The sequence below is a fragment of the Crinia signifera genome, chromosome 1 (assembly GCF_055691185.1).
Source record: "Crinia signifera chromosome 1, ASM5569118v1, whole genome shotgun sequence".
NCBI lineage: Eukaryota > Metazoa > Chordata > Amphibia > Anura > Myobatrachidae > Crinia > Crinia signifera.
Window position 1 is genome coordinate 462,409,994 of NC_139217.1, and position 12,738 is coordinate 462,422,731.

General features: G+C 43.5%; 1 protein-coding gene across 1 annotated transcript; it reads right to left on the reverse strand.

The window, feature by feature from the left end:
• Nucleotides 1-425: 425 nt before the first annotated feature.
• On the reverse strand, nt 426-10,587 carry LIPG (lipase G, endothelial type). Its single transcript, XM_083155290.1, has 10 exons — nt 10,292-10,587; nt 7,891-8,084; nt 7,559-7,738; nt 7,269-7,380; nt 6,470-6,694; nt 5,264-5,506; nt 4,992-5,115; nt 3,631-3,849; nt 2,701-2,805; nt 426-1,582 (listed from the first exon to the last, which is right to left on the reverse strand). The coding sequence occupies exons 1-10, from the start codon at nt 10,383-10,385 to the stop codon at nt 1,570-1,572; spliced, it is 1,509 nt and encodes a 502-aa protein (XP_083011416.1). The 5' UTR covers nt 10,386-10,587; the 3' UTR covers nt 426-1,569.
• Between the last annotated feature and the right edge of the window lie 2,151 nt (nt 10,588-12,738).

Sequence of the window (12,738 nt, forward strand, 5' to 3'; positions counted from 1 at the left end):
CCCAAAAATTTGCAGAGTAGCTAAAATAAATATGGACCAAGGAAGGGGGTGGGCTGTGTCCAGTGGAAGAACCCAAACATGTAAAGTAACCGATCAATGAGGAATGCACAGACCAAAGTCCTGCGACCGCTTTGAGTGATACAAGAAGCATACGCTTTTTTATTTATTTTTATTGGAAATGAGCCATGTTAATACAAAGTCAGGTTCTGAATAAATAAGTCACGGCATACAAAATACATTATATATACAGATATCTCACATGGTATAAAGAGCATAAGTTACGTTTACAAGAGCGACTGCGCAGGCCTGTATAACCAGCCTACTTCAGAATACTTCACGTTGCAATGGCTGCCTTTAACCCTTTAATGTGGGGCGAGGAGGACAATAAAGAATGGGGTGGTGTGCGTTTGTGGGGGGGGGGGGGGTTATTTAATATTTATCAAACAAACATTTACATATAAAAAATGTACAAGGAGGACAGTTCCCTCCGCTCAGCCGCTTAATCTCGTAAGCAGTAAACCTCGAACATTGCAGAAAAGCCTCATAGGAACCACATTTTGAACTGCCTTGCCCTAGGGAAAGGGGGGGGGGGTGGAATCTTAGGGACGACCACCTATTTTATTATAGCACCATTTATCTGGTGCACCCTTAGCATGCATCTCACACATGGTGTGAGAGTTAAAGCCAAAAAGTTGGAGGTCATAAAACACGTTACAAACACAACTCATATTTTGAATGAAATATGACTTCCGGTGAAGTAACGGCACCATTACAAAAAACAGTCCGCACCCGGTACAATTATCACGAGCAGCAAGACAAGTTGTAAAGAGTGTCCTCCGGGAAGATCGATATTACTCATGTCGCCCCATCATTCCTCCCAAAAAACAAATAAAAATTGGCATTTAAAGGGCATCTAGCAATTTATATCAATCCAGCATTTAAAGAATAACTATGGACAGAGAAATATATAAAAAAGGAACATAAATGGACCGTTGTGGGTAGGAAGAAGTGTCGCTGGTCAGCCTTTAAAATTCAATACTGATAACTTGATCTTCATATACAAATGTGAATTATAAATAAAATGTATTTACAAACTGTACAGACTTCACCACAGCGCACACGGTATAAAAATATATCTCTAGAAGGACATGTACAAAAAAAAAAAAAGTTAAACAGCATGAATATAGGAAGACTGCAAAACGTAAATGACAAACTTAATTATCCATGTGGTCGTTTGGAGGTGAAACTTCATTATTAGCAAGGTTCGGGAAAGGAAGGGGGGGGGGGTACCCACTTAAATTAGGGGAATAAAATGTAAACTTTTCTTCTGTTAGAGTGCAACGAGGTGACCCTTTTCATGTCAGGAGAAAAGGGGACGTCTCGAATTACTGCAAGAGTCCGTAAGGCTGCCTGACAATCAAGCTGTTAATGGGTTTATAAACTTAATATTTATACATATTTTATTTTAACATAAAAAAAATATAAGCAGCAAAATGTTCAGTGCTTCATAGACCGTTCTGTTTCATTGTAACAATCTTCCAGGACTGTGCGTGTTATCTGCCCATAGCCTTATAAATTCACCCTGGTGAGAAAAAAAATAAGAGAACATATTCAATATTGATCTTTATAGCAATTAAAACTGGTAAATGAGGGGGACGACGACAATGTGCAGCCAAGCAAACACAATTGGTGATTTATTATTCTGATGAGATGCTGTTCCACCTGTCCACTGCCCTTTCTGCAAAATAATTTTCTTTATATCTCCCCCAGTGTCAGTGAATGTCATCGTGTTCTAATACTTCACTTCATTTAAACAACGTTTCCCTCCTGGACCTTGTTAAACCATTGGTATATGTGACCATCTCTGTCATGTCCCCCCTTCCCTTCTCCAAACTATACATATTGAGATATTTTTAGTCTTTCTGGGTAAGTTTTGTGATGTAGGCCATGCATCATTTTAGGTGTACCATCTCAAATGTATTTATATCCTGGAGATATGGCCTCCAGAATTGGGCACAGTACTCTAGATGAGGTCGTACCAGTGACCTATACAGAACTGGGCACAGTATTCTAGATGAGGCCGTACCCAGTGACCTATACAGAACTGGGCACAGTATTCTAGATGAGGCCGTACCAGTGAACTATACAGAACTGGGCACAGTATTCTAGATGAGGTCATACCAATTACCTATACAGAACTGGGCACAGTATCTAGATGAGGCCGTACCAGTGACCTATACAGAACTGGGCACAGTATTCTAGATGAGGTCATACCAATTACCTATACAGAACTGGGCACAGTAGATGAGGCCGTACCAGTGACCTATACAGAACCGGACACCATATTCTAGATGAGGCCGTACCAGTGACCTATACAGAACCGGACACCATATTCTAGATGAGGTGGTACCAATGACCTATACAGAACCGGACACCATATTCTAGATGAGGACGTACCAATAACCTATATGGCACTGGACACAGTACTCTAGATGAGGCCATACCAGTGACCTATACAATGGCATTATTACCTCTCCTTATGTAACCAATCAAGTTTTAGTGGGAACAAAATGGTATTGCGGAGCACGCAAGGCCAGAACACTGCTCAGTCTTGCGGCCACAGAGTTAACACTCAACTCATCCAGCACACATTTCTACAGGATGTAAAAGCCTTATAAATAGGTTCTTATAGTTTCTTACCGTTTTCGCGGTTTCACTTCCCAGCCATCTTTACACTTGTCGAAAACCAGTTCTCCGCCAGGAGCTATACGACTGGCATGGAAATCTTTTAGGCAAAACGTAAACCTGCAAGAACATAATATTTGGAATAAATGAACTATAGTAACATACTTTTTGTAGTATTAAGAAAAATAAGAATCATCCAAACTACAATGTATCAATACATCAATCAGTAAGCTGTTATGTGCCAATAATCAAGGGGGGGGACTCAAGGGACTCAAGGCACTTAACAGATAAAATTAATGTAATACAGTACAAGAACAATGAAGTACAGAAAAGCTTTTCATAACTATAGGAGTTTATGAAGGATTCTAGAGTGGGGGCCTCTCGAACTGTGCAGGGAAGTGAGTTCCGTAGAGTTGGAGTCGCATGTCTAAAAGATTGACCTCCAGGTGAATTACGGGAGATTCTAGGTACGGCTAAAAGTCCTTCATCTACAGATCGCAGTAATTGGGTGGGACAGTATGGACTCAGAAGCTGCTTCAGGGACCTTGGGCCTTGGTCATGTAGGGCTATGAAACTCAGTAAGTTAATATTGAAGATGATTCACCATTTTATAGACAGCGAGTGAAGGGAGTAGAGAATGGGAGTTATGTGGGGGCTGGTTGGGTAACAGGTAGGGAGACCAAGGTAGCGGCATTGCAGTAATCTAATCGAGATTATACAAATGCATGTATGACTGCCGGCAGATACTCAGAGGGAATTAAGTGTTTAATTCTGGCTATGTTCCTCCGATGAAAGAATGAGGATTTTGTTGTGGCTGATATCTGATGTTTAAGTGTCAAGCCATCATCGTCATTATCACAACTGCGGTCCCCGATCCTGTGCCAGGATCACAGATAGAATAAAGAGCTGGTCAGGTATTCAGCAGATGGGATAAGCAATACTCACTTATGTTGGCTCTCTCCGGACTTCACGCGGATGCGTCTTATATGCAGTTCCTTGTCGCTACTGTTGGTGGCTGCCCAGTAACTCTGCAGGGAGCTCCAGAAGGAATACCAGGACTGTTTGGATCCTTCCCACTTCAGCTTAATAGACAGAAGGTCACCAATATCCTCCTCAGTGTAGACCAGGAAAGTGTTTGTGAAGTTGTAGCCGATTTTCTCAGGTCTGAAAGATTGAACGAGCCAAGTCAAGGTGGGTGCAGACCATGGGTCACACTCGATGTCCTATCTAACCACACTTTTCTTCATTTAAGGTTCCCAAACCAAATAAGAGGCAGGGTAAAAATGCTATCGCCAAAGAAAAATAAAAGCAAAATGAAAGGAGTGATCTTACAGCGGAAGACGATTAGATCTTGGCGTGAGGTTTGACCATATCTCCCTACTCACTAGACTAGGTCAGGATATGGTAACGTGTGCACTAGTACAGGAGACAAGCAAGTGCAAATAAAGCGAGGGGAGGGGCAGAGTTTATTTTTTGTGGCTCAGAGGTAAACCTTAACTGGCGAGGATTACTCATTACAGAAGAGATATTGTAACATTAACCCTTTAAGATCATGACTTTACCACAGAGCCGTTGTTCCCATACTGGGTAACTAAGCACCCTAGGGTGCTGCAAGGCCCTTGAGGGATGCCTTTGGTTGGTGGTCCCGAACCAAATCAAATCATTTCAAAATCAAAGGGATAGGCAAAACCAGTGCTAGTGGCTGATGTGGACAAATCAGAAGCACAACTGTGCTCCACCACATAACTTAAGGAGGACATGTAGGCACAATACACAGAATTTTTTTTTTCTTCTAAAGTTATAAATAAAATGTAATAATAAAAAAAAAAAAAAAATTACCAATAATATCTAGAGCAGGCATGTCCAAACTGTGGCCCTCCAGCTGTTGTGAAACTACAAGTCCCATCATGCCTTGCCACATTTTTTTCTATTAGGGAATGCTAAAACTATGGCAAGGCATGCTGGGATGTGTAGTTTCACAACAGCTGGAGAGCCACCGTTTGGACAGGCCCAATCTAGGGCATCGTAATTCAAGAACATTTGGAACCCTTTGACTGTTAATTTTCCAAGCTTCTAGTGTTTACGGCAAAGATGGGGAACCTTTGGCCCTCCAGCTGTTAAACTACACATCCCAGCATGTCCATTAACAGTTTTTGCATGGTCACATAGCAAAAACTGTAGCAGGGCATGCTGGGATATGTAGTTTAACAGCTGGAGGGCCAATGTTTTCCAATCCCTGGTTTACGGCAAGTGCAACATTCACCCACCATGCTGTCCCCCCGCACCACGTAATACACAACACTTACACAGCCAGAGGTAGAGGAGCAGAGTCATTCGTGGTCCCAGCGAGGATGACCGAGAAGGTGGGTTCTGTGGTTTCCTCCTTGTTCTTGTAATTGAAGATGTGCATTTTCAGCTGGTAATGGAAAACTGCAAGAGACAATGACTGTCGTTACCAACCGATGACCAGGACAGACGTTTCTAAAAAGTGACCTCTACTTGTACAACATAATATTAAAGGGGGTGTAAATATATAGTAGGACAATGACAAGCAAAGTGCTCTGTAGCCTCAATGTACCTTTGTATGGCATCTGCGCTCTGGTCTTCAGATACATCTTGCTGTTCCTTTTGCTGGTGCTCTTCCTGGCGTTGTACCCAATGGCGTTGCAGCGGTTCTTGCGGCAGCTCAGGCAGATCCCTTTTTTGAAGCGGTTGGAGTCCGTGCATTGAAAAGCAAAGCTCTCCTTGTCCTGGTTGATGAGGGAGTCCACAAATAGGTGCACGGACCTCTCGTGTTCACACTTCACAGCCTCCCCGATACCTAGAACGGACCCGGAACACGTCAGCTTTCCCGCCAGACAAATCTTACAAAGTATTGGAGGTTCAGTTTTTCTATTTTCAGATTTTTAGGATTAAATAATATTGCTGATGCGACACCAGTGTCAGTTGGTCTACACACCGATGTCAATCAAATAATTGGGGATGGAATATAGGAAATTGATTGTTTCCCACTCCAAGCAAACCCTATGGGTTAATAGACTAGCTTCAGCCTTGGGGTCATTTGTGTCGAACAAAAAATTAGGCAAGTTCCAAAGAGTTACACAAGTTTACATCACATGTTACGTAGATATAAAAGTTCTGTCCTGGTTATGTAATAGATCAGTTGCAGCCGACACAGGGGTTATCCAACTAAGGCAGGGTGGCCAAACCGGTCCTCGAGATCTACCAACGGTCCATGTTTTCCAGATCACCTAGCTGGTGCACAGCTGTAGTCATTACTAACTGTCACATGCCCCAGATCCCCTAGCTGGTGCACAGCTGTAGTCATTACTAACTGTCACATGCCCCAGATCACCTAGCTGGTGTACAGCTATAGTCATTACTAACTGTCACATTTTCAAACCTGCTGCATTCATTCCTACTATAGATCCACAAAAACATGAACTGGTGGCAGATCTTGAGGACAGGTTTGGCCACCCCTGTACTAAGGTTTTGTAAATGACTTTGATGCACTCTACTAGGTCACCAACTTCTGCCCCTCCACTATTCCTATTATTACATGGGGGTATCAGGTAGAAATGGGGTCATATAATGAAATGTAAAATATATATATATATATATATATATATATATATATATATATATATATATATATATATATATATATATATATATATATATATATATATATATATATATATATATATATATATTTGAAATATGGGCATAGACTATCCAAATTTAAAGCTATTAAAATAAAACGAAAGAATTAACAGAGACTTACTGCCATAAGCAATCGCCCCTATGACATCTGCTAATTCGCAGCCAGGCTGAACGTCTCCACCGTTGGGATAGATGTCAAGATGGCCGATAGGCATCTGTATGCCGATGCTGACGCCTAGCGCTTCTCTGGTGAAGGTATGGAGGACGTCCACGAAATCGGCGTCATCTGGAGAGAGGCGCTTTTCAGCTTCTACACCTTCAAACATTGGTCCAGCTGGGTCCAAACCTGCAAGACAAGTTTAGGAGAAGATGGCCTCAGTAAATGGACCATTGTTTCCCATCAAACATGATGGATAGGCAACAAGCAGATTGTCCCTAAGGATTCTCGGAGGCTAAAAGCTTGCTGCCCGGTTCTAGAGTTTGTTACCAATATGACAAGCTGACATTACCTCTGCTTGAAGAGAGATAAAGTACCAGCCAATCAGCTCCTAAAAGCCATATTATGGGCTGTGTTTGAAAAAGACAACCAGCTATCAACTGTCAATTTTCAAACACTGGGTTCTATGTACTTAGCCCTGGAGAGAGGTAAAGCGGACCGGGAAAGTACCAGCTAACCAGCTCCTCACTGACATTTTTCAAACATAGCCTGTATGTTACATAGACTGTTATGAGCAGATTGGCTGGCACGCTCAGCCATCTTTGTCTCTGTCCAAAGCTTAGTACAAAGATCCCATAGCCTATAAAGTGGCAGTTAATTGGCTGATACTTTATCACTCTAAGCTTTGATGCATTCCATCATGATGTCACATTTACAAGATACAACGTTTAAGCCCGGAGTTTGGGGGCAGGCCCTTCCATACCTGTGATACGCCCGACTGTTCCGCTAACGTAATTTCCAGCAAAGCCGGCAGCGTGTGCACCAAGACTGTAGCCGATAAGATGGACGTTTTGTAGGGACATATTTCCTTTCTCCTATGAAAGCCAAACAGAGTACATTCAGGTTTGTGTTCAGGTGGATAAATGTACACAAAATGAAATGGGTGACAAGTCGCCCACAGTCTCTTCGCCAGTATGTGTGCCAACAGCAAATCTTACTAAGCCGCACCGGTCTGTTGCACAGCATCACGTGTGTAGCACTGAACCAACATACCTGTAGCCAGTCCATTAGAACGGCAGTTTCCTTCCCAACCCGCTTGGTGTGATTCACAGCGTCGGGGTACAGCTGAAAGGCCAGCGGCATCCAGTCCACCACGATGATGTTGGCATCTTTCTCCCTCTGCTGGAGGGCAGCCACCAACTTGTGCAGCCAGCTCTCGAACAGACCACTCATCTGTAGAGGAAGGGAGAATGTGAGCTCAGCTACAGGCCAAGCAACAAGGAGTCTCTTCTGAGGAATGACTAGCTGCTTCTTCCATCCCACCCACACACCTGACTTATCTGCACAGCTTAGGGATCCATTACTACAATACATCAGGTACTTACTGTCCACCCATGGATGACAATAAACGTCTTCGCCGATGAGTTGTACCCGCAGTTTTGAAGGCCGTCATCTTGTTCCGGGTTCAGGTAACACCCTTCATCCGGATCGTCAGAGAAGAGGGCATTAAACTGAATATGAGGTTTCTCTGGCGTCAAATCAGCATCTGCGTCCTTCAGCAAGTTGGCAATCGTGTCATCTGCAGGCGAGGAATTGGAAGATAAACGCAAGGGTCTACCAGCTAAATAAAGCCAACGTTAATAATCGAAAAAGTTGGACAAAACTATGAAAGTCCAACTACACACGAGTCATTAGAATAGACATGCATTCGGTCGACATAAGCTTAGGTCGACATATGAAATAGGTTCTGCAGGGTTGGAAGGTCAACATATGTTTTTCAAGGTTTTTTGGTCCCAATTGTCAACACAGTCGACATGGACACCATCAAAGTGTACTGCTGCAATCGGCACACTAGTCTATTCTCCCTCCACGCCCCAGAGGATGGTAGGGCATGAAATACCGCCTGTCGGTAAAAAAAAAAAAAAAGGGAAAAACTTAAGTTGATCTTTTGACTCTTGACCTTGCCATTGTCAAACTAATGCATGTGTGGACCTTCCAACCCTGTTGACTCAATGCATGTCAACCTAATATCAGTCAACAAAATGACCGTATCCCCTATACACAGGGGGATGCGGTCATTGGTTCTACAGCAAGTTGGTCGACACGGGTCTAAGTCGACATGGTTTTTCACTGTTTTTTTTGAGCCGACGTGCTGACAGGTGGTATTTTATGCCCTACCATCCACTAGGGCGTGCTGTGAGAATAAAATAGTGTGCCCGAAGCATAGTGAGTGATGCGAGGGGATGCGGTGCACTGGAAACTGTGTCCATGTCGACTGTGTTGACATTTGGGTTAAAAACAGTGAAAAACCCCATGTCAACCTTTTGACTGTCGACCTAGACCCATGTCGACCAACTTGCTGTAGACCCAATCCTACACAGGTAGGGCCGGCTAGAACTTGTAGTATTGTTAAATTTTATTTATAACGCACCACAATCGGTTTGCAGTGCCGAACATAAGGCAATACATGTTCTGTCTCTGGCTAAGTTCCTGAATGACTGGGAATTTATAACTTGAAACATAAATGGGTGCATTAAAAAGAGACCAAGGGTGAATTGTGAGAGATTTGGTAAGAAGATTTGGAGAGATTCAGAAAGTGAGAGATTTGGTGAGAAATCTCCAGGTTTTTTTAAAAGCGGCAATCATTTACACTGCAAAACCAGTTTGATTTTGCAGTGTAAATGATTGCCGCTTTAAAAAAACCTGGAGATTTCTTACCAAATTTTTAACTTTCTGAATCGGTCATCCTATTACATTACATATCACCCCACATCCTGGAGGCCAGAGACTCCAAACCCAAATACAAGTTTAAAGCAAGTGCTTGCATTTAAACAGATATACTGCACCCTAGAGGAAGAGAATGGGCATTGCAGCTGCTGTAAATTCCAATTTCATGCTGGCGGCAAATCAAAGCTTATATTGTATACTCTGTAACACACCCACAAGATCAGCTTCACTACAGGAAACAATATAACCAGTAATTACAGAAACCAAGCAAGTGAGAGCAAGAAAATACCCACCGGTGACAGTAATCATGTGACTTAACCAAGCTAATTAAAACAGAATATTAAGCAATGACATCAGTTATGGTGCCAGCATGTTACCTACAGTTCTGAATACGTATTTGAAACTGGTTTAATGAAGTTAAATTTGGTACTTACACTGTTCCCACCAGGTATACTTGCCAAAAATATAGAATTGTCTTCTGTATCTTTTAAAACATGGTATGAGCAGCCAATGGGGGGGCACCAACTCCTGAAGGTTTAAATGCCAGCAGCCTGCACTGTGTATTACAGGCATGTACTGTGTATTACAGGTGCAGCAGCTCGTCCCATTGTTGCAATATGCCAGGGCAGATGTCTCATTATGCAGAATGCAACCCAGCCAACAGGATACACTGTAACCCTATTCTCTGGAGTCCTTGCGGCAGATTGCACTAGTGCCTCAGATGCTGGTCACCACTATGTAATATAATAAAAATACACGCGCAGCCCTATTGTTTGCAGTATTCCAGTATATATATAGATTATTTTTATTTATTTTCAATGACACCAGCTATTCATCATTTATTGTTTAGACTCGGGATCCATACAGGACAGTGACTGCTGAACCCACCCCACCACCTCTCCCCCAAACACCAGAAATCTTCGCACAAAGCCACGTGTCCCATCCATACCCCACCATTCATCCACTGCACCCCAATAGCGCACGGCAGGAGGATCACACACACACACACACACACACACACACACACACACACACACACACACACACCAGATAAGTTACCTTTCAGAAGCCCTTCTTCGGATAGCAGGGAAGTTTCTCCATGACACAGAGCAAACAGCAAGTATATCCAGGCAACACCAAGGTAAGTGCGCATTTCTGGGGACTCTCCAGGTGACGGTGTGATGACTTTAGTTAATATTAATATGATTTTTTTACGGATATATTACTTATTTATATTACGCTGCGTTTATCCCTGTTGCGGTGCAGTAGGCTGATACTGAGCGGATTGATACTGTGTTGGCCGCAGCCTGGATACAATGTAACAAGCAGCCGCGCGTAGAATGAATGACAACCGGCTGCCGGCAGTTGCGCTAGTTAAAGCTCCATTGCCCGTCACGTGACGGTGGCCAGATACGCTGGGATATTTGCATAACTCCGATCGCGGCTCTGTGATTGGTCACACCTCTCCTACGCCCAAAACACGTCCTTGTTAATGGAAGGGGCGCCAGCGCACACACCTCCAGCCTGGTGAGGGCTGTCAGTCCGGACAATGCAGCCTTGTCTGCTGGAAACTATGTACACACATGTTCCCTTCTGTGTTATTCCACCCAGGAGCTCTGCTCATCCCATCTCCATGTGAGAGTGCAGTGACATCATCAGCCCTGGGATGGGGGATCCTATATCTGTCTCTGTCCTTCCTCCACAGGGTGCTCCCCACTGCAGACCCATCTCCCTGAGCTCAGCAGTCCTCCTGCTGCTTCTGTATGTCATCCAACCCACAGGAACACAGGCTGCTGCCATAGGCACATACACGAGACTAATGTAGCAAGCAGATGGAGACCCATCAGGGGGAAACGTTGGGTATGACAACCCTTATCTTACATTATCTACATAGATCTACTCTTCGAAGGAATGTTCTCATCATTCAGGAGGAAAGTCTGAAACTGATTCAATTATAAAAAAAATGCGCAAAAAAATTAAATAAATAAATACATAAATAAAAACACCATAAAAAAAAACACATAAAAGTTGCACAGTTGTCATAAATGTCTTAGTTCTGCAAATGAAATGCATTATTTGGGGTGTATCTTTTCCTTTATCTGTGTAAAACTAACATACCCACACACACACACACCCACACACATACACACCCACACACACACCCACACACACACACACCCACACACATACACACCCACACACGCCTCGATTTACACCTGTTTGTTTACTCTCACGTAATATTTATTTATTAACAGTTTCTTATATAGTCCAGCATATTCCGTTGCGCTTTACAAAAGGAGACAGTGATATAACAAACAGGGTATTTACAGACAGTCAAAAGGTAGGAGGGCCCTGCTCGCAAGCTTACAATCTATATATATATATCATTGGCCTATCCCCAGTAACACGCAGTGGAATGTAGTAGCCCTATATTATTATTTATTACCAGTTTCTTATATAGCGCACGCATATTCCGCGGCGTTGTACAGAGGGTAGTTGAACACTCACATCAGTCCCTGCCCCAGGGGAGCTTACAATCTATATTCCCTATCCCTGATCACAATCCCCTCACAGTTTGACAGGAAGCCGGCATTTGGGGGTGGCACCTGGACGTTTTCAGGGAGTGTCAGGAAAACCGCAGGCGCGTCCGGACGTTATCAGGAAGGGTCTGTGACAGCAGCTCCGGCCTTAATCAGTGGTCGCAGAGTTGTGGAAGGGTCAAAGTTACTTACACTTGCCCAGACTGGGATAATCATACGATGGTGATCAAATCGATTCCCACATCGCCGGCGATCAGTCATTTGAAGCCTTGCGTGGGGCTGATCACCATAGTGATCAGGTTTTTCCATGGCCTGTTAGCATGCATTGTACTCTTGTAGTACCGCTAGTAATTTATACTAATGCCAGTTGGTATGATGCCATTGGATCTAATGACGGGTTAAGAAGACAGATGAAGGCGTCAGAGTTGCACCCTACATACACAAATAGCAAACGACTCTCTATCCTCTCATCTTCAAGTTTACATTATACTCTCTGTGCAGCTAGGATCGCATTACAGGGTCTATGTACTAAGCATTGAATAGAGATAATGTGATGAGAGATAAAGTAGCAGCAAATCACCTCCTAACTGCCATTACAGGCTGTGTTTGACAGTTAGGAGCTGGTCGGTTGGCAGGTTATCTTTGTCCACTTTATCTCTCTCCAAGACTCCTTAATCCCTATATTAATAGCATTAAGCCCCCCCCCCCTCCTCCCACAAATCCAGCCCATTGTGGAACTACAAGTCCAAGCCAAGGCTTGTCATTCTGCCTACCCGTGTATAAAACTGAAGTCACTTATACCCCTTTCAGACATACGCGAAAATCCCGGGTTTTTTCACATGAACGCGCCCAAACCCGGGACTAGTGTATGTCTGAAAGGGTATACCCGGGATTTCACTCCCGGATACTGAGCACCTGCAATTGACCAGGGTTTTTCCCGGTATTTAACTCCCGGGTATAGTACCC

Coding starts and splice junctions, on each gene's coding strand:
- LIPG (XM_083155290.1), bottom strand. CDS start 10,385: ATGCGCACTTACCTTGGTGTTGCCTGGATATACTTGCTGTTTGCTCTG. Junction 8,085..10,291: donor CGAAGAAGGGCTTCTGAAAG/GTAACTTATCTG, acceptor CCTCGCCTGCAG/ATGACACGATTGCCAACTTG. Junction 7,739..7,890: donor TTGTCATCCATGGGTGGACA/GTAAGTACCTGA, acceptor CTTCCTCTACAG/ATGAGTGGTCTGTTCGAGAG.